This window comes from Neodiprion lecontei, chromosome 2 (genome assembly GCF_021901455.1).
Source record: "Neodiprion lecontei isolate iyNeoLeco1 chromosome 2, iyNeoLeco1.1, whole genome shotgun sequence".
Lineage (NCBI taxonomy): Eukaryota > Metazoa > Arthropoda > Insecta > Hymenoptera > Diprionidae > Neodiprion > Neodiprion lecontei.
Window position 1 is genome coordinate 43620730 of NC_060261.1, and position 22401 is coordinate 43643130.

Consider the following 22401-nt stretch of genomic DNA (forward strand, 5'->3'; position numbering starts at 1 on the left):
TTCTTCATATATTATAACATCTATTTTCATCATCCACCAGTTTTCGGAAAATAAACAGCAAAAATAATCATCCGATCGGACAGTATACATTTATCTAACCATTTTTCTTTCGACAAATGATTTACTGTTAGACAACTCCGTTGTTGCCTTCAACAATTCGCAGCGGCATTCCCGCGCGTCAAATTCAAATTTTGAAATTCGAACGTAACGTTCGCCGTCCATCTGACCGGGTTGTCGCAGTGGCGAAAAAGTAAGTGATCTGCCACTTCGACGTTTCGTTTATGACCAAATGATTTTACAAAGTGAAATTGAACCAAAGTCAGCAGCGGATTAATTAGATGTACGCGAAATGGCATCGCCAAGCCCGAAATCGCCTGAACAATCCGAGAGAACGAGAAAATACGACCGTCAACTAAGGTGAGGTTATGTTTATCGCACGATATTTCAGGTTATGCCTAAAATGAATTATGACTTCTATCCTGTGGCTTAATTTGGTAAAATGTAAACTCGCCTCTGATTCATATGTACGAATTGCTCGGTAAATGTGCACATTTTACTGAATTGAGAAGCAGCATCTCTCGGATGATCCTTTAAATAAGTCATCGCTTCAAATAACAGGTTATGGGGGGACCACGGACAAGCTGCCCTCGAAGGAGCCCACGTCTGTTTGATAAATGCAACCGGGCTGGGTACCGAGATCTTGAAATCCCTCGTCTTGCCTGGTATTGGGGCATTCACAATAATCGACAGCAAGAAGATCAGCGACGATGATATTGGAGCGAAGTCAGTCCCTCATTCAATTATTTGTTTGTATTTTCGATGCTAAGATTAAAGTTTGGTCACTCCAGGGAATGCGTGATACAGTGAACATCGCATTGTAATTAATATAATTTCATCAGTTTTTTTCTAGATTCAGAGAGTGTTGGAAAATCAAGGGCAGAAATAGCTACTCAAGTTCTTCTTGAACTAAACTCCGATGTACGTGGCGATTACGTCGACGAGGGCCCTGAGCAAATCTTATCAAATAGCCCGGACTTTTTCAATAATTTCACCGTCGTTATCACTACTGCACTCCCAGAGAAGTATGCATCAATATTTTGCTACCTTTTTTTGAAGTGATGATCATCATCCATATTTTTACTATATCTTGTTGCCTCCAGGAGTCTAATTCGCTTGTCAAAAATATTGTGGGACCTGGACATCCCGTTGATAGTCTGCCGAAGCCTGGGCTTTATCGCGTACATGCGAGTTCAGACCAGAGAACATACTGTCATAGAAACTCACCCGGACAACGAGACACCTGATTTGCGATTGGACAATCCGTTTGAAACATTGAAAAATCATTTTGATTCAATAAATTTGGACGAACTGGACCTGAAGGATCACACTCACGTTCCATATGTTGTGATTCTGTACAAATACCTTGAGAAGTGGATATCTGAGAATGGGGATGTACCAAAAAATTATAAGGAGAAACAGCAGCTAAGAGATATGATCAGGAGTGGTATTAGAAAAGATGAGCACAATAATCCTATTGATGAGGAAAACTTTGAGGAAGCAATCAAAGCTGTTAATACCAGCGTTGGACGTTACGAGGTACCTCCCAGCGTCATGGAGGTCCTGAATGACGATTGCTGTATAAACCTTACCGCCAAGGTAGTATCGTTTCTTTTTTGTTTGAGCACTTCGACACATTTCGGACAAAACATAATGATGAAAATTTTAGAGTAAACCTTTTTGGATTATCGCCAAGGCTGTAAAAGACTTCATGGAGAATGATGGTTCAAATTCATTGCCACTCAAAGGTGCTGTACCAGACATGACGGCAGATACAGAAAAATATATATCCCTGCAACAAGTGTGAGTGTACGTGAATTTAATGTAAGTGCCGAACGGACATCTCAATGTATAATAAATTTCAGGTATCACAAACAAGCCGCAGCAGATGCGGAAGCAGTTTGGCGAAGAACAGTCCATTTGCTCAGACAGATTGGTCGCCCCTCGGATGCGATAACAGAAAAAGATGTCAAGTTATTTTGTAGACATGCTTCTAACATTTACATTCAAAGGGGATCCTGTATAGCGGATGAGTATGATCCAAAAACTGTGGATGCCAGCGAAATGAGTACGCCTTACTTTCATTTCATTCATATTTTACTTTCAGCTGTATATAGCTCATGTAAATAATGTTGACTCTTTTAGCTCAAAGTCTAGAAAATCCTGAAAGTATGATGGTGTACTACGTGGTACTCAGAGGGATCGAAAAATTCCAGGTGGAATACAATTCGTATCCAGGCGAATTCGACGATCACGTTGAACCAGATATTGTGAAACTTAAGGTACTATTTCAAAGCCTAGCGTAGAGCAAAGTTAAAATTTGTAAATAGTAGAGTATGTTTCAACTAGCGATAACTTATCACATTTGGGATGTGTGCGAACAGAATTGGGATTAGATCCAAGTATATTCTTTATAATCGTTTAATTCTGATTCTCGACAACACAGGAATTTTCAAATCTGTTTTTAGGGCCACCATACCAATAGAAACAAAGCTTTCATAATATCTAACATATTTCTACGTTTGTATGTGTACTCAGGCCTGTATTTCAAAATTGCTGATGGAGTGGGGTTGTGGGCCATTGGCAAAGGATGACTACGTCCATGAATTTTGCCGTTACGGCGGATCTGAACTACATTCGGTGTCGGCGTTCTTAGGAGGGCTAGCTGCGCAGGAGACTATAAAATTCATAACTAATCAATGCAAGCCGATCCACAACACTTTTATATACGACGCGGTAACGTCAAATTCGGCTAGTTTCTTTATTTGAATAGTAATAGAAAATTTGCAATACTATCGCGTAATACTATAATCACGTAATCATGAAATAAAATTCACTATTTCCATACAACTTGGCTAAGCATTAAATTACCTAGTCTGCAACACACGCCAAAAGATGAATGAATATCGTTAAATTAAAAATACGAAAATGCTTTTGTGTATAAAAAAGATTTGATGATTGATTTTTGACAAAAAAAAAAAAAAAGAATTTCATTTTATTATTACGTCAGATAAGGCTTACAGGCTAACTTCATGTCTGTGAGATATCAACGTTTTTATCGAACTTAAACTAGAATGCATTGGTATTAGACTTGTTTAAGAATATAAAACGTTGGTCAGTGGTGTAATTCACCGAGGTGCGTGGGAAGAGAAATCGCAGAATACAACACCTCGTTACGTTTCTCAAAAATCATCAATGGATCAACTATTTCAAACACTATCGCCTGCCTCTTCCTCTGCCACGACCTCCACGTCCACCTCTAGCGCCACGTCCACCACGGCCTCTTCCACGAGCCGCACCTAGTACAGAAAAACAAGGATTAGAAATCATCGATATGTATTAGAATACTATTGCAAAGTCTGGATTGAATGTGTCGAAAATTGAATCAAGGAAGATTAGTCACAGAAAATACTAAAACATAAATAAAATTGATCATAAAGGCCGCAAAACTTGAATGACTATAAGGACCTCGTGCGGCTTCTTTCTTCTTTGCTTTAGCCTTGGGCGTGTCATCGATAAGCAGAGTTTCCAAGGGAAGGGAATCAGGCAGAATGTAGTATCGAATGTTGTTTCCCCTCAAACTCAACGTATCGAGTTGTACAGGGTCTCTGTTCTTTATCGTCATCTTCACAGTTTTCAAGTGGGTGTTCATGGCCACATCCACACCTTAAAAATAAACATTTTTGTCATGCATCTGCAAAAACTATTTCACTTGGAGACAAAAGAGAAGCGGCCTGCTCTGTACGCTATTCCAACTGTGATTTGATTGTGTCAAGTCAAATGGCATAGGTTATGTTTACAAACCTGTGATAGTTCCGTGAACTTGGGTGCCATTTTTCAGTTCTATCGTAACCGTCTCATGGCTGAGTTTCATCAAAAATCTGAAACACGAAATATCCCAATTAATCCAGTGTCTTTTCACTCATTGCATTAACGGTGTTCGTAACGTAATTGCAACATCACTCATAGAGGCAGGTTAGGTACGGGATTTAAATCAGTATCTACAATCACACGGTAGTTAAGAAAAAAAACTATCCGAATTTATAGCAATCTAAAACTTCGATCGACGGAATGATTAATTATCGGCAAATTTTTACCTCACTAATTTCATGATGCCGATGGATTTTTCGTATAAAAATTCACAAGCACCGGCAAACCATAAACATCGTTTCAACGGCCGAAGTTCGGCGGGCTGGACGCGTCGAAAGCAGCGCCACTCGATGAACACGGATTTTCCGACAAACTGTACTTTGTGTCTATATTCACGGAGTAACAAGTTCGATTCGACAATTAAGTCACGCCAAATCTGGCTTGAAAATCGAATTTTGTATCGAATTATATGTACACAGTTCTGAATATTGTCTACACAGAATTGTCGATTGTACAATTTTCGTGAGATACCAATTGATACAACTTAATTTTCTCAAACGTTTACCTTACGTATCCAGTTTCCAAAAGTTGATGAGGTATCTCGCAGAACGTTGGAAAATCAATTTTGTTATTTGACGATATCCATGATACGCCCACACAAGTGTTTTTTCAACTTTATTTCGATTTCCCTTGATGCGTGAAGTTGTACAAGGGTCATCGACGCATAACTCTTCATATGCCTGTATGTATTATGTATATACGAGTTGTTGTAAACATCGTGGATATAATTAATCGCCGAGGAGTATTTAACTCAAGTCAGTCACGTCGCTACTCACTACTAATTGATGTGCTTGTTTTTCCTCTAGACGAACTCATCTGCACGCTCGACGAAGAACTACCTACGGAAGGTTACACATATTGTCATAAGCCCGGTTGAGTTCGGTGCACGCGATGTTTTGCCACAAACGGCCACGGCGTATTCCATCTGCACTCACCCTGCACTTACTAATCACGATAAAACGCAGGTATTATACCAACGTACAACATACGTATGCATTGCACATCATGCGTTATACGTATCCATCCAAGGGGAGAAATTAGATAAGTTTATTGCAAGTTGTCGATCGACAGATGATTATCGTCCGTGTAAGTGGCTACGCAGCTTGTGTGCTTTACGCTGCTGTATAAGACGTACACATCAGACATATTATCCATAATATTTATATTAGGCAAGCGTTAGTCCTGCATAATTTCATCGTACGGAGATCGATCACAATACCTACTATTAGGTAGGTCGTAGAGCTCTTCGTTCAATGCTGTTTAATATATATCTGATAAGCTTTTACAAATATTACGAGCTTACGTACATAATGTTAACCGCCAACTGTTTCCCACATTCTGATTTCAACGAAAATTAATCAATGAGTATAACCATATATCTATACAGGTCATGTTAATTAACATACGTCATACGCTATTATAAATCCGTGAAATTGAAAGTGTAAAATTAGTGTAAAATATTGTGAACCCAGATTCGCGAATCGCGGCACTTAATACATTATTGCATTTGCAGTCTATTACAGAGGTGATCGCGTATGCAAAACGCGTCTGGATTTTAAACATCGTATTGGAATAACAAAACTTGCGCGTAAGTGGTCGCGTACATCGTCGATGAATCATGTATGAAAGCGAGAGGTGGGGAGGCGAAGAATGACTCGGTGTATCCCGACAAACTAACTTGCACCTTATATGCATAGGCACAATAATACAACGTATTTCCAACCATTACTGTTCTCGATGTTTATCCAGCTTTATTACAGGCCTCCTTAAAGGCCTCCCGCTTTACGTATACCATAAACGTGGACTCTCCTTCATTCTGGTCCTTCACCTTTACCACAAAAACCGTCGGCTTCGTTTACCCATGGTTCCTCGACGTCCGTTAGCTGGTTAGAATTATTCCAAAAACTTGTTTACGAGTACCTACATTGACGGTCGAAATTTCTGTATTTTTATTACCTCGGTATAACTGCGTATACGTTTATACATGTATACGGAGAGCCGCAAGTCATTGGAGAGTCCGGCGCAGTGATCTCGATACGTTAATTTTTTTTTTTTTTACCTTTCTTACTTGAGGTTCTCTAATCACGTCTACCCAGAATTGCCGAGGCGTACGGCTGTGACAATGATGTCCCGACGGTCTCACGCTGGTGTGACGTCATCGTCTACGTCAGCAAAATCCTCGAGGGGGCCTCGAGGCCCGATCGGAGTCGCTGCCGCATCCGGAGGCACGCACCCACGTCAAACGATACAGCGCGTGAAAAGAATTCTAGCGCAGGATAGGTGGGGGGCTCGGATAAAACGATAAATGGTAACACCGATTTTTGCATATTGTACAGTCGTGCGAAAACTCACTGCAATAGATCACACGCTTTATCTCGGCAAAGCATTATAATTTTACACAAATTGGAAATTTTAAACATTTATTACAAGCTAAGCGAAAAAAAGGAATTTTGTATCCAGGATCGGACGTTTTGTTTTCTTTTCTCGTACAGGTTATACCACAATATAAATACTGCAGCGTATTATCTACAATACGATGTTGTTGAATTTCAAATATTTTCACACGATGGCGAGCACGTCCCTTGTGTAAAAATACAATTTCTAATTTGGAAAAGTAAACTTTATCAGCGCAGAGTACGCAGCGTGGTTTGCCTCTGTAAATAGCTTCCCTCCGGGTTGACCTTCTGCGTACGTTATACAATTAGCTGTAATTATCCGCGGGCTACCAAGGGACATCGCAAAGTTACACCATTAAGAATAATGTCATTATACCTATACCTAGGGAAGTTGGTTTATGTTTACATAGACGTAGCCATGTGGTACATACACGTTCCCGCGAGCAAGTTGCAAATTACATATACGGCGACAGGTCCACGTAGCCGTAGCGGACGCGACTTACGTGGGTACCCAGAGTCGCAGGGACACAAATCACACATTTGCGCTGATCCAGAGACCTGTGGACACTTGAACTTTGAAAGATAATTCAAAAATTAAACTCGTTACAGGAAGCAGAAGTCCAGTTAAAGTGGATTGGATCTTTTTCCAACTCACTCGTGCTTTCTTCTTTCGTTATTTCATTCCATTCTCCAAACCTGCTTTCCCGTTCCAGGCCTTCAAATTTCTCGTCATCGTCGCACAGGGCGCTGAAAGCATACCCGTAACATACGCGACATCGGACGACGATCATTCGATTCCGAGCTCTCCGAGCTACCAATTCCGCTCGTAATTTCGTGCAATTACCATCGGCAAATCCCGGCCTCGGCGTAAATCGAGTTTAAACTTTGAGCGCGGCTGCGCGCGTCGGTGTAAAGTTGAAATTGATTGGACGCGCGGCGTTGTTCCCGCGGCTGCGGCGACGCGGCGTCATCCCAGCCAACGATCGCTGCGCGTCGTTCGTCGCCGCTGTGGCGAAGGGAGGGGAGGCGATCGAGGCGCCGCCCACCGAGTCAACGTCGGATCTCGGAGTCACTCGGCAGCACGGTCTCGGGTCTCGGCTGGCTGAAAATTTCAATATGGCAACTGTCGTAATGTCTGGATGAGTTTGTGTGTCGCAAAATGTTTTGAAATTTCCTTTACGTAATCGCGGACAACCGGTCGACGTATCGTGCATAGGTTAGTAGGGTTATGCATTGCATCGCACCGCCTAACTCAAGCCCCGCATATTACCTACGGTACGACCAGAGTGTGTCCCTCGGGCGATAAAATAATATCGAGAAAACGTGACGATTCCTTATTTTATCACCGTTCGCCCGATTTCCTCCCTTCGTTTCTTTCTTCGCATTTTCCTAATCTTTCTCCCTATTTTCATCCTCTCTTCAAAATCGGCGACCCTTCTTCTTTCGTTCGACGGACGGGAGGGGGGCCAAACTTAATATCCAGTCGACGACTTGCCCCGATCCTCCGCCAACGTATACAAATAAATCACCTCACCAAAAATGCGTACACGCCGTGTACACACGACAAATTTTCCGTATCTCTCGAACATCACAGAAACGTTTTAACGTGCCTAGACAACTGCGTTCCGAGTATCGTGTAACTCCTCCTCCTCCTCCTCGTCCCTCCGACTCCTGGATTAATTGCACGTCTATTCTATCGTCACCCCTTTCCTCCTCCCCCTGCCGCCCCTCCGTCATTTCAAACTCTTGTCATCCCTTCGGTAAAATTTTTCACACCCGGATTTATCAGGACGTGTGTATGCGCGCGTGTCTGTGTGCGTGTGTGTTGTTGTTGTTGTTGTTGTTGTTGTTGTTGTTGTTGTTGTTGTTGTTTGTTATTACTCGGCGAGGTCCATCGGCCGGATGATCGAGGTATGAATGAGTGAGTATTCCCGTAGAAATATCGAGTGGACATCCCTGCGAATATCTTCCAAGTCTGAATGAGCCTCCGTTAGCTTGTGCATGTTTTACGGAGGAAGTTGCGTGTTTCTGAAAGTACGCGAGGAGAAATAAAAAAGAATTCTTCGCTGCACCCTGCATCGACGCCACGTCGCGGAAAGCGGAGAACGAGGTAAAACAAACGGAAGGAAAAACCAGTGAAAAAGTGTGATTTCTAACTGTCAAATCATTGATATTCATGCGACGAGTTCGAAAGGTGCGTGCGCGTCGTCGCCGGCTTCCGCCTTCACGATCTACCTGCGCTGTTTGTTGTTTCATCTGTAATTCATCGGTGCCGATGATGGTGAGTTCCACACCTACCTATTTATTAAATATGTTATTTTTACCTGCTAATCGCTACATGTTTATCGAATTTACGCCGACCTCGACAATCGCGCGATGACGCATCATTCCCCCAGGTGCTCGACGATAAGAGAACTAATTTTTCTTTCGGTCTTATCCATTACAGTTTACCTATGCTTCTATTTTTCGTTTTCTTCTTAGCCTTCTTATCCGCCGCACACTCTTGCACTTACAGGCGTGAGACCGATTTTCCAGAATCGCGATCGTTTCATCTCATTCCTTGTTAATTACCGACTTTCTCACGTTTCTCTCTCTCTTTTCTCCACCTCCTCTCTTTGCGCGGTAATCCTGAGAGCGTGGGCGGAAGAGGTGGTGGGTTTTGTATATTTTGTTACGGGGCCGCGATTCGGTAAACTTACCTGCGACTATCGAGAGTACGTGTTTATTTGGTGTATCTCGAGTTTCGTTTAGTTTCGACTGTCGTTAAAACGGCAAATAAACTTTCTAACCCGTTGATATCGGTGTGAGGTGTGTAAAGATAAGGTTGGCACGTCTTCGAGGGAGATTCGCATGACGTACGTCTACGAATATAATTCCTCGGAGCGAAGAACTTACTTGAGGATTTCAACCACGCCGCATTATTTTCTCGTCGTCGCGTCAGACTAGAAAAACATTGCCCCGTATCCCGTACAACTATCTGAAGTATCCGCAGCGAAGGTTCCCTCGGCACTTTGAGATGATGCGTGTTAAATTTTTTACACGAAAGGCGGATCTTTGGTCTGCTTAAAAACCACTATTGAGGTTGCCAGGGGGATAAAACGGAATGATTGCGCTTTGCCGGCCTTAATTTTAAATTTTGTTCCTTAATATTTCGTTGCTGCGTTAACGTTGCTAACTTCAGTCTCGCAGACATCGAATCCCACGGTATTGAATACATCATATTATACGTGATACAGTCATTAAACATGTAAATTATTCATTCCGTAAGTCTGGAAAGCGCTTCGCGGAAAGTAACACGCACCGTACCACGTAACATTATGTATCGGATATACCTAGATGAAAATTAATAAAGCGATTCACTTTTTAACAAAGGAAAATAAATTCTCTCGTACCTAAATTCAATTGGGGTCATGCAGCAATTCGCATTACAGTTATACGTATTACAGTACGCGGAACGAAAGAAGACGATTACGATTCATTGAAAATCCAACGGCTACCCCAAGAGAATCACATGGCTCGCCTTTTGCACATTTTCCATCTCCCAATCAAGCGTAGGTAACGACGTAGCTGCTAACCGTCTCAACAAGCAGTCCTGCGTTTTCGAGTCCTTCCTCGTTGTTCCTCTTACCTCTCTTTTCTACGCTGTTTCTTCTATCTTCTTCTCGAATATACCTACTTTTTCCCTTTGAGCTGAGGAAATTTTTTATAATTATACTGTGAATTGTTCGCAGCTTCTAAATTGCTGTCGTATCATTTTCCGCCTTTCGTCGATTTGTCGAAGTAACGCATGCTGTACGTCACGAATGAAACAACCTCTCGCAAAGGCGATTGGGTTGGTTAGCCAACGTCTCCCAATTTTAATCCACCAAATTACGCGGATTGGGCATTCGATATCAATATCGAGTAAATTCAGTGTGTTTCTATATCCACAGAGGGGTATCGGTTCGTCATAGCAATAATTACATCACAGGGTATCGTATGACGAACAATCGTATCCAAATGCCGGTTAATTCGGATACATGTATCGAATTAGGGAAAGTTTTCAAGGGTAGCCGAACCTAAATATCAAATAAAAATCAATGCAAAAAAGTTGAGTAAGTATATCTCCGTATCCAAGACTGCAGCAGCAGACTTATAACGATGAAGTATCAATTAAATCGTGCGACTCCCTCGAAATTCGCTTTTCACTACTCTTTCGACGAAAGGCATTTGTATCTAAATCACATAGTACGTTTCTTTGAGAAGGAATATATTATTACGTGCAACTGCCCGTCCACAATATTTTTACGTCACAAGTGAATCACATTACATGTGAATCCATATTAAAAATATATCACGGCGTACAATTATACTAAGTTAGCAAATTCATTTCAACGCGTTAATAATCGTCGTGTGCGTGTGTGTGTGTGTCTGTGACGTCATAGATATAATTTAACAAGGCTGCACGTACACGCGTGTGTAAATACATGTGCATGCAACGTGTGTACGTATAATGTGTTATAAATAAAAACGTTATATACATGGGTAATCGTATATTTTCACACATCTGATATACAAACTGGGTAATTTTTTACGGTGTGGTTCACGTACGGCGGTCGGTCGGTGGTTTATCGTTACATATGTTAAACGTAGGTATATCACGTATACCCAACAGCGAGCGGAAAAAAAGTTACAGTCTCTCGAAAATCCCGATGCACCGCGTTCATTCACGGCGCCACTTATCTGATCTTTCCTTCATTCTCCGTCACTCGAAGTACGTACTCTTATTGTTAGCATCCCGTCTCTTAATTCCTCGTACGCCAAATTTCAAGGTGTATGGTATATTATTATACACGTGTCATCGTGTGTTACCGTACATGTACGCTGTATCCGCACGTGTATATTCTCAAGATTGTGTAAACGTGCGGCAGCTACATTATATATATATGTATATATAAATAACGTCGCTAGTAGGTCTTCTTCACACCGTGTGTACGTATAACGACAGTATATTGTTATACGCATACATGTTTTTGCACGTATGTCGGTTCTCCGTCATTAACCCGCGATGACGTCAAACTTTTCAAGTTCGACGTAACATCCAGCGAAACTATTCGCTACAACGCACGATGCGGAGGTGCTCGCCCTACTCGCGCATACGTTGTACACGTATCTTTATCTGTGTATTATCCGTACATAGAGATGGATGGATGGATAGATGAATTTATTTTACCATAGCGATGTTGCCAAATGAAGATACATAATCCACGGAGAGACGGGTTCTTAGAAAATAGACACGTTCGAAGAGAGTGGAGAGATAGAGAGATACGGAGATACGGAGATACGCGTACATGTCTAGCCTAAGGTTCCTCCTTCCTTCCTTCCATATTTCTTTCCATTCTCCGTTCGTTCGTTCCTTTACGTTTATCCATCAATCACGCAAGCGGTGAAGGATGATGTCAAATGTTTCTATAGTTCGTACAGCTTACGTACCAGGAACCCATATGTACGTACATTTAATGTAATACGTTTATAATGTCCGTCGATGATTGAAACACCAACTTTATATCCGCACGTACAGCTTATAACGCGACAAAATTACTTCGCAATCATCGTCGAGAATTTATTGCAAAATATATTTACCACGCGTGTAGTTTCTTCATCCGCACTGACCAGCCAATAATTATTATCATACTTTATCGCGCATTATTTGCGAGAATTCATTATTTATATTCTTACACATTTCCGCGGGAATTTTCATCTTTTTTGTGTTTTTTTCTTACATTCCTTTTTCAAGCACAACCGGTCGGGCTATGCGAAGGTTGTAAATAAGAAAGAACGAAAACAAAAAAAAAAAAAACACATTAAAAAACAAAGCGTCACACATACCGATTTCGACTACGTGGGATTAGAATTAGAATCGCTGGCTCCCGGAGGCGTGCGTAAACACAGACGAGACTCGGTCGTCGTTCAATCAGTCTCGGAAATCAAAAGTATCATCTCTGTGCTGCCGTATTATGTCTATGTCATACCCATACGTGCACGTCCAGCGTTGCATACGCGACATAAATAGTACATACGTATTATAAGACCGGCATTGTTTGCACCCACGTCACGTCGTCAAACCTTTGTCGCCTTCTCTCGTTTTTCGGTTTTACCGTTTCGATTTCGTATTTTTGTTCCGCCCGGCATTACGGATCCGGTATTTTCTTTTTAATAAAAACTTTTCATCTCCTCCACGTGTAACATCGTCATTCATTCTTCAGTGACTCACTTTCGTATACATTATTTATCTGTTATACGATGTTACGGAGTTTGCGATATTGTGAGCACAAAAATAGGGCTTACAAAAATACGTGTCGAAGAAAAACAAATACTTGGCTTACGCCTGGATGTTGTACTTGGGAAGTGCATTAAATATTATTTCAGAGCTCTTCGTGGAAAGACATGTATTATGTACATGTGTGTCGTCACTGGCGTAGAAAAAAATAGCGGGCGCGATAACAACTGCATAGGCATACGTGTACGATGGATGTGTCGTTTGAGGAACGCGATAATAGCGGGAAACGCAACGGCGATCAGTTCAATTGTCTAATCTTGACGAGTCACAGGTTGGACTTTGGATGGACTCTCGTTTCAGGTCCGTGCAGGGTGCTTATCCGGCAATAAAACTAAATTGACGTAGATTATTCAATATCGGACCATTTAATTTCGAGGTACGATGAAGCAGATACGACTGCGACAATGCATAAGCTCCGTTGCTTTTTAAATATATCGAGTAAAAAAGCGACCCGAATGTTTAATATTCAACGATCTCCGAGCCGTTTGCACGCACTCGTGCTTGTATGTTTTATTCAGACGATGAGAAGAGCGAAAAAGAATTATGGTATACATGATAATACGACGAAAAGTAGTTGAGGAAAGATACGGGATTACGTTATTCGGTTATAGAAGCCACAACCTTGTCCTCGGCTAATTTTTGCGCTCGAGCAGTATCTGATGTTTCCGGCTTCCGCCGCGGGCTGCTGTTGCTTTTAATTAGTGAGTTTGTTGGCTACATTCTGCTTGACTCGAGGACTGGGTAGCTACAAGAGAAAAAGAAAAAGAAAAAGAAACGAAGAGAAAAAAAAAAGATTACGACGACGAGCCGCGTGTTGCAAGCAAACTCGTGTGAATACGAAAACACGAGAGCTTCTTTTACCTGAGATGTGAGAAAAGAAAATATGAGAAAAAAAATTCAACGGGATGTAGATACAATAATAAACGGACAGGCCTGTGTAATATACAACAATACTTGGATGTCGCAGCATTTGATCCGACGACCACGCGAGAATAAAATTTGTATCGAAATTGAATCTTTCCGCGTCCGGGAAACGGTAAGTTGAGCGTCGCAAGCGGCGTGTGTGGAAGAAATGCGGCAAAGCCGCGAGGATTCGAAGTGTAGAAAAAAAATTTAATATTCTTCTTCCTCTTCTTCGGCGTAAACGGATGTCTGTATGTCCGCAGAGAATGCGAGAGAGAGAGAGAGAGAGAGAGGCTTTGGTCTCTTACACCTCGGCCTTTATCCATTCCTTCGATTTCATGCAGGATATGGATCGTACCAGACTTTACTCACTCGGTCGGCAATCCTGTCGCGTCTCGGGCCCCTAGCTCTATAATATCCCCCCCCCCTCCAATACGACTAATATCAGATAAGCCCGGGACGAAGATTTTCCAGCGTGGCTGGCGCGATCCTCGAAGTCCCGCCGACGATCCCCGATCGGCGAATGATCTGTTTGCAAAGTCCTTCCGCGCGATGAGTAAAAATTTGCCGACGATTTCTCCGTCTATCCAGGCCGTGAAGTTTGAAATTCAATTCCGAGACGCATGCTGGCAAAAAAGCATTTTACATTACATACGACGACGTAGATCGTTGAGGAAGCGTAAGGCTATACTTTATATAATTTGTTTTTTCTCCTCCTCTTTTTTGCTTCTCCAAATTCTCGTTTAACCGTTGATTCGAAGTCGCCGCGAAGTCTGCTACGTTGCCTATATGCTGCAATGAGGTTATAATTAGCTTGAATTACACAGTCAATGAAGCGTGCAACGTACTGAATCTGCAGTGAGAGTGTTGTATATATTTGAATCGTCTGGTAAACGTCTGCGGTTAAAGTTGATGGGAAGATTGTGAAAGATCGTATAATTGGTGCATAGAACTACTCTCCCAAATAACTTGCGGCAAAATGATTGTGATTTTTTCCTCTAGAGCCTGCTTGGAAAACATAATTAACGTCTGCACATCTATACGCATATCGGCACCCAGTAAAAGAAAATTGAATAAATAAAACCGGGGTCATTCGGGGGCGTTATATACGCTAGAAATAGAGAGATACGATCGTATCTGTATAATCGATCGTAAAAATGATATTACCTGTTTTATTTACGAAACCCTTTATGTTTACATCCGCAGTCGAAGAAGAATTCGAAGTTTAATTCATTTATCGCGTAGGATCAGCATCGCGTTGCGAAAGGCGAAAATTCAATCGGCCGCAATAATCTCCGCTACATCCACGAGATCGAAGTTACCGTAACGTTATAGTAAAAATATTGAAACTAAAATCATTGTTTTGTAAATTTAGATCGATGTTAAAGAGGTCTAATTTCCGAAATGCTTTTTAAAAATAGGTTACTCGATCTGAGACGACTTTGCATTTGTGAAACGACGCCTTTTGCTAAAAATGAATCGTTACATCAACGTTACGAACTTCACTCTCCTCCACGTATCCTGAAAAATCTTTTCGCACGCCGCGTTGACTGTTCATCTTTGTACTTTGGCAACGGCGTTTATTATTAGGCTAAGGTGTCGGCTATATATCGCGACTATAACCGACACTCCCGGCCCATTCGGCGACATTGTAGGTACCAACTGCCGAACAGGTATATAGACATCGTACATCCCGGGGTCTAATTATACCTCGAGGAAGAGGCGAGGAGAAGGTTGAGCTGGCACGACGTCGCGTCGCGAAACCGAACCTCCGACCACCACTCCTCGACTCGATCTAGTCGAGCTGGCTAACGAAGGAACCGCACAACACCTGTCGGCTGGCTTTTCCCTAACCTGCGACCAACAAGTGGCAGCGGCGTTTAACTTGCGTGAGAGTCGTCTAGCTTCTCGAGCTGCTCCCTTCGCATTGCCCTCTGCACATGCACGCCGATCGATCCTCCGCGATCGTCGCGTAATACAGGGCGTACGAATTCCTCCGTGTTCGAAGTCGAAAGCTCGTCCGAGACGGGAGGAGAGGGAACTGAAACAGAGGAGAACAAGAACGAAAGTTTACGAAATCCGAAACATCGGCATGCCGCGGTAGATTTCTTTGATCGGCGCCTGCGAGCGAACGAACAGGGGTAGAAATCGTGCACGCGCGGTGCGATATCGAGGTTGATCGAACTTGCTCGCTGTGTTCCGGTCGAAGTCAAAGAGGGGAAAAAGGAACTCTCGTTCCACGGAGCTTAGCGAACGGAACTTAATGAGGTGAAATTTGAGAAGCTCGAATTTTTTGGTGCCTCCAGCCTGTGTATAACGTAGCACCGAAACGTACGATACGTTTACATAAATGAATTCATACGCGTCGAAGATCATTTGTCAATAACTTACGTGGGTTTAATGCCTCGCAACGCACGCACGCACATTCACGTATGCATGCGTATCGTAGGTATTCCGCGGGGATGGATGTGTGGGGTGAAGATAACGCATTTGAATAGGCACGCATAGCGAAGGAAGTTTAATCTCTACGGAGAATTCGTTTGCTCGCTGTGTAACTCGCGCGGTGTTTACAGATTCGTTATCTCGTACTCGTTATCAAATGAAAATTTATTATTATATACTCACAACTTGTGCGTGAGTGTTTAATATTATATGCATATAACTAACCTACGCAGATACACGTATACCATACACGTTATTATATGGGTATAATGTGGGTATATTTAGTCGATGCCGCCGGCAAATCGTCGGTGCGATGCAAAGATAAATTTAACCCTTACTTGCCACTTCGGGGTGTAGTAGACCACCCGAGGCTTTTTTTTTTACCTTAATTTTAAGTACTTGAACGGCTCAGCTAATAATTCAAGCCCTTAATGTTATAAAATAAAAAAGTTGATGAATTTTTTTTTGTAAAAGTAGCCAGCTTTTTACTTAAACTACTGCTAGTTAAATTTAATTTTTGACTGTATTAACTACACGATCCTTTGCATTAAGTTTCGACATGTTCTAATAGAAATTTCAAGTAAAAATGTACGACAGTTTATTTTTTGTAACAATTTTTATCACTGGGATGTAAAGCATGGCACTTCGGTCCGGCAAGTACGTGATTCTGAAGAAGTGAGGCAAGTAAGGGATAACAAGATTTAGAAGAAAATTTTGAACAATTTTTTTTATTCCAAATGCACGATAAAGTCATTCGAGTTGAAAACCGATTTTCGAATCTGTGATTTTCATCCATTTCATGGTTCCTGGAGGAAGCCTTTCACCTACCCGTATATTACCGTGAAATTTTTTCTGAAAAAAAAGAAAAAAAAAAAAACAAAGGTGTGTATACTTTGGAGTGTATATATTGTATACACATTTTGAGTGTTAACTGCGTGCAACCGACGTTCCAAACAGTTGAACCGCAAATTGACCGACCGCCGGGTTCAAACTGTATATCTACCGCGATTAAACTTTTGCATACCGAAACAGCAGGTACTTGTACGTGTGTATGTATACATGTATATACATATATGTATACATATAACGCCGCGGTTTTCCAGACGGACGGAGGTCTTCCCATCCGTGAAACGTCCGGCATTTCATCGTTTGCATAAATCTATAACAGTCGCCGAGGGGGTTTTTAAATACAGACCACGCCGCGACAATCGAACCTGAACGGAAATTCGAATTGAAATGCAGATACGGATGCCTGCAACCTGCGTAAATACGAGCTGAAGTACCACTCTTGTCGATTGTTTGGTGAAACGTTCGTTCGATCGAAACGTCACGTAACATTTGAATGAAAAAGCGAACCGCAAAGTATGACCACGCTGAAGTTGGTAGGTAACGTTGTCGTACAACGCGTCATGCTGAGGAAATATCGTTTCTTTGGGATTGCGGGATTGTTTGAAAATCGGTAAAGAGTAACAATGCAAATCACATGTTACTCACGTTTTGAAGTCTTTGCTTCTTCGAAGTCGGTGTAAAAATAAGCAAGTAGTGATGTTTTACGATTGCGTTACTAACTTCTATCGTAATAAACTGAAATCTGTTGTAAAAAATGAATCGAAATTTTCAAAGTTGGATCGATCTTTGAAACTGCAGCAGCGGTAATCGACCCCAGCTCCCACCTAAGTTTCGAGAGTATCGAACCGCTGTGCGATTCAACTTCCGTGCTCAACCTACCCCCTGAATGCATACACGTATAATAATGCCTGTAATAATTCTGCAAACACGCGCGAGGCGATAAAATGCCTTAAGGCGATAAAATAAAACTTTGTTCACATTCCCCGGGAGATGTGTCGCGTATGTGCACGGTGTGGGGCGAAGGTGTGCCGGCCACTCGATCCCTTAGCTGCAGGAAGTAAAAACCGCCATCTCGCCCCTTTTCCAACCCTCCCGGGGCCCTAAGGTCAGTCGATCCAAATGCTGACATCGCGTGTCCGTACGATGGCTAGCTCGTACAGCAGAGCCTGGATGCCTCGTTTCCTGGGAGGCTGGTATACAGCCAGGGTTTCTACGCGTAGGGAAAAGCTGGAAATTTCGATAGTTACGGTGGAATTTTGAGTCTGTCGAAGATACAAATTCGTTGTCGAACAAAGTATCTTGGGAATAGGATGATGAATAATATTTAAACGCTGTGAATTGTGCGAGGAAGAACAGTCTCTTTTTTTCTAATGTCGGTAAGAGACTAATTGTAAGAGCTGTTCGGACCCACCGGCGCCTTGGAGGGCCCAAGGGCTTCGGGTTTCAAAGTTTGGGTCGCAAAAGCAGATAACCATATACCTATCGTCATTTTTTTATCGCCTCACCGGTACTCTCCGTGTCGATTCGTTTTTGAACCCATGATCTTAAGGGCACGTAATTCTAGGTACTAGTGATTCAATAATCCAATACGAACTACTATCGATTTCGATAATCAAAAAAAAAAAAAAATTGCACTTGAGATTTTGTTTCGTCGCGCTGCTCCATACTTTCTACGCAGGTACATTACTTAGTACCGAACCTTCGTTCATTTTTTTTTCTTATGGAAAATCACAGGCCGTTGTTTGTGAATTGATAGTCACTAAAGTAAGATACTTAAGACGTAATATTGAAAGTATCAGTGCTAATGTGCGAAGATCGATCATCGATCAGCGGTAGATTTGTTGAAAGGTTCCTGGAAAAATTCTATTTTCAGGTTGGAATGCCTGGAAAAGTCGGGCAATTTTAGATTCCAAAAAGCGTACGAAGTAATACGTGGATCATTATTGGTATACGTCCGTTTCGTTTGTACTCGCAGGTACAAAAGAGCCGAAGACAATTCTTCTTCTTACTCTCGTATATCCGGACTTGAACTTTACCAATTTCAACGATTCAGTCAGTACACTCGTTTCTTTCAAAGATATCTATGTAAGTTTGTGGCCTGTTTACCCAAACTTATTTATGAAAAACAACAAACACGCTGAACGGGTTACGGAAAGGATAACCAAGAGTGACCATCGCGGAATCATCGCCTCGGGAGAGAGGGGAGTGATTGACAGGCGCTCGAGACATCCACTAGCGTCATAGTGAATGCTCTGTAAAATATATTGTAAATTATATTGTAAATTATTCTTATCATTGTCAACTAAGCCTACAATCCCGATCGTCAAAACCGACATTGTTGTTGATTTAGGTGACTATAAGTGTTATAATTATTTTTGTTATTATTTATGTAATTATTTGTGATTGGTGTTAATATAATGTTTTAGTATCGTTTCTACATCAACCCAAGTCGTTGAGACTCAGGAATTATTATTTCCGCAACCCTTTTAAGTTATAAGAGTCACGCTTATAACTTAAATCTATACCTGAAATACCGTTCCAACACGAGATTGTACTTAATTACAGGATTAGCAAATTAACACCGTTTCGATACTGCGGATCGTTTACATCTGTTCGTTTTAATTTTTTATACAACGCAGCGTAAAAGTTTAATTAGCTTACTCGCTTACTCGTTACAGAGCTGCGTAATACTTTCACCGCATCATACGCAACTGTACAAATAAACGTTTACGCTAAGAATATGTGTGCAATATACATCTGTACCATATGTATACGTACATGGACCGCGACACGGGTGTAAGATGTATGAGAATCGTGGCCCCGTAACGGGTCAGTTGACCGCGGCAGTCTGTCCGTACAAGTAATTACCCGAAATTCGATTGAATCGTATATTTCTATGCGGTGATAGCAGCTCGTCATTGCAGCTGCTGCTCGAGAGCTCGACTCTTCAATTTAATCCGATTGAAACGAAATTGAATTACTTGGTTATTCGATCAGAGCGGCTCTCGGACTTTTACACACGAGTGATAAGCGATGGTGCACGAATGGACGCGCGCGTGTGTTGTACGTTACTTGTGTATTGCCGGATGGTTATTTTCCCTGACAATACGGCATTGATGACGCGGCGCGGTGCGCGGGCGAAGGGTGGATGTTACACCGACGCAACGTTGCGAGGATCGGGAGAAGAAAGAGAATAGGGTGTCGGTGTGGGTGACAATTAGACGTTCAATTGGCTCTTCACTCGGTTCACGATTATAAACGCTGCAATTTCCAAAATTACACCATTTAAACTACACTCGGTATAATGTACCGCATATACCCGTGTATACCGAGTTACGGCTCAACGGTGTAGGTCGGTCAAAATATGACCGAATTACGAAATGTTCGGGGCCTTCGACCCTCAGGAATTCAAATCTGAAGTCATTTTTGAGCCGCATAACCGGCGTTTCGAGAAAACGACAAAATTTGACGTTTTTTGTGTTTTCCTCAATAATTGCTATCTATAGATGAAAAATGACTTGACCACCGTGTAGAGCGGTAAATCCTGCATCGAATCGTGTCCTCGTGTGTCGGGAACGGAGTCGGAATACAAAATTGAGAAAAAAAAAAAAAAATTTATTAAAATTCCCCAGATGCCGTCGGTAAGTAGAATTTCTTTTTTCATAATTTGTTAATCTGATTCCGTTTCCGACATGTGAGGAGATAATTCGATGTAGAATTTTCCGCTCTACACGATGCGACGTACCGAAAATGCAAAAAAAAATCAAATTTTTGCTGTTTTCTCGAAACGCCCGCCGTGCAGCTCAAAAATGACTTCAGCTTTGAGTTCCTGAGGGTCAAAAACCCGTAGAAGCACAAAAATTCAGCCATGTCCCGAAAATTTTTAATTCAGACCTATTTTGGCTGGACTAATAAAACTAAACGAATTTCACCTATCGTTTCGTACAATTCCGAACGTTTTGTTTCGCATTTCAATGACAAGCGCACAAGTTGAAAGTAGTAGTAATTGTGCCGACGTTTCTGTCTCACGATAAATGACGTGCGTTGGGCACAGACTGACCAAGTACGTATCCAAATTAACACTGGGAGATTCATTCTTTTCAATACGGAATAATGACATTATTGCGTCGACTCTCGCTCTCATCGAGTTGTGTGTACGTAGAACCCTGTGCGTGACTGTGATAAACATTATATATCGCAAACACAGGCTCATCGCGTGATATTAGCTCGACACTAGCTGGACGGCTGGCTCCTCGTACAGCGAATGTCGAGCATATCTGGTACCCAGATCGAAGGTTCGTTAAAGGACGCCGGAAGGGATGGACCTAGGCTTACTTTACACTCTCCCCCTCCCCCTCCCCCTCCCCCTCCCCCTGCCCCTGTCCATCCACCGTTCATATTATCCACCACCACGGCGTTATCGCCGTTGTCAGCTTCGTTGTTTTCGACGAACACGCCCTGATATTCGATGACGGAATAACGTTGCCCTAATTCACCCCTGCGGTGGCCTTCGGGTACGGTACAAACTCACCTCACAATTAGGCATACATGTATGGAAGTGTGACATTGGCGAGGAATGTAGTTATATATATTCCGATATCCTCCTTATTCGCAACTGTTTTCAACCCTGCAACGCCGCACGATCGTCCCTTGGTTCCTTGGCCAAGTTGCAATACCTCGGAGGAAACGGGCTTTGTCGCATGCTTGGCGGCAGCGTAAGCCGGTCGTTACGTAACTTGCGAGCATGTTCCTTGTCACGGTTTATATACCTTCCCGGGGCTGACCCAGGTAATTTTCTTAGCTGCCGTGGCCTGGGTGAATATAAGCTGCGGAAGCATTTAGACGCCCGGCGAGGAGAATCGCATCGCTGCTCGGAGGTGAGGAAAACCGTTGTATGAATTCCGCAGCGGTATCGAGAGCGGCTGGGCTGCGCGGATCTGTAGCGTGTATTTTCTTGAAAATTAGAAGATTGTGATTTATCGTTAGAAGTGGCGGGATGGGTTTCGTAATTTAGCACGAAACTTGTGGGAGGAAGGGAAGTTGGTTGCACGATTTTTACATCCGCATCTTGAATACCTTATCATGTAAAGTTTTTTTTCTTTTTTTCACCGCAGGTTGCGCCGTATTCCGGTTGTCGGATCGCCTCCCAGTTCCGACCCTCTGCGTAATAATGAAATCTCTATTTATGCAATGCATATACGCGATTGCGGCAGCCAGTCGGTCGGCTTTCTGATCAATTGTAAAATCCAATTATATCAGGTACCCATTCTCCCTGCGGCCGATGCGACCCCTCGTCCGTCGGGTGTTATGACGTAACACGTGAATATGACGTGGTAGGTGGATGTATATATATATTAATGTAAATATAAAGAATGTGGTGTAGTGAAGACGAACCGATTAACCAGGAAATGTGCGCCATCTTTTCTCTACCATGCCTATTTATACGCGCAAAAAGTTTCGTTTCGTTTTTCTTTTATTTTTTTAATTTTTATAAAAAAAATTTCT

General features: G+C 42.2%; 4 protein-coding genes across 9 annotated transcripts in view; 3 read left to right on the forward strand and 1 right to left on the reverse strand.

The window, feature by feature from the left end:
- The first annotated feature begins 215 nt into the window (after positions 1-215).
- Positions 216-3230, forward strand: LOC107220793 (NEDD8-activating enzyme E1 regulatory subunit). Of its 2 annotated transcripts, XM_015659528.2 has the most exons (8): positions 216-417; positions 619-783; positions 900-1082; positions 1161-1656; positions 1727-1860; positions 1923-2125; positions 2203-2339; positions 2596-3230. In XM_015659528.2, exons 1-8 carry the CDS (start codon positions 350-352, stop codon positions 2824-2826), a joined length of 1617 nt encoding a protein of 538 aa, XP_015515014.1. In that variant the 5' UTR covers positions 216-349; the 3' UTR covers positions 2827-3230. The 2 variants fall into 2 exon arrangements, with proteins under 2 accessions (XP_015515014.1, XP_046589092.1); XM_046733136.1 differs by lacking the exon at positions 216-417 and having other exon boundaries at positions 625-783; positions 911-1082.
- Positions 2465-6211, reverse strand: LOC107220773 (probable small nuclear ribonucleoprotein Sm D1). Of its 3 annotated transcripts, none has more exons than XM_046733144.1 (4): positions 6047-6211; positions 3862-3938; positions 3526-3723; positions 2465-3356 (listed from the first exon to the last, which is right to left on the reverse strand). In XM_046733144.1, exons 2-4 carry the CDS (start codon positions 3929-3931, stop codon positions 3274-3276), a joined length of 351 nt encoding a protein of 116 aa, XP_046589100.1. In that variant the 5' UTR covers positions 3932-3938; positions 6047-6211; the 3' UTR covers positions 2465-3273. The 3 variants fall into 3 exon arrangements, with proteins under 3 accessions (XP_046589100.1, XP_046589099.1, XP_015514981.1); XM_046733143.1 differs by lacking the exon at positions 6047-6211 and adding an exon at positions 4493-4646; XM_015659495.2 differs by lacking the exon at positions 6047-6211 and adding an exon at positions 4155-4313.
- Positions 6212-7475: 1264 nt separating this feature from the next.
- The window catches only part of LOC107220785 (neurocalcin homolog), a 112092-nt gene continuing 97166 nt past the window's right edge, over positions 7476-22401 (forward strand). Inside the window, exon 1 of one of the 2 annotated variants that reach the window (XM_015659516.2) lies at positions 7476-7599. The gene's annotated coding sequence lies outside the window, so the exon portion shown is untranslated. Of the gene's footprint in view, positions 7659-22401 lie in introns of both variants that reach the window. The other variant, XM_046733138.1, reaches the window with a different exon arrangement.
- The window catches only part of LOC107220791 (neuronal calcium sensor 2), a 99191-nt gene continuing 84298 nt past the window's right edge, over positions 7509-22401 (forward strand). For both annotated transcript variants that reach the window (XM_046733140.1, XM_046733141.1), the window contains exons 1-2: positions 7509-7599; positions 8321-8664. The gene's annotated coding sequence lies outside the window, so the exon portion shown is untranslated. The remainder of the gene's footprint in view (positions 7600-8320; positions 8665-22401) is intronic.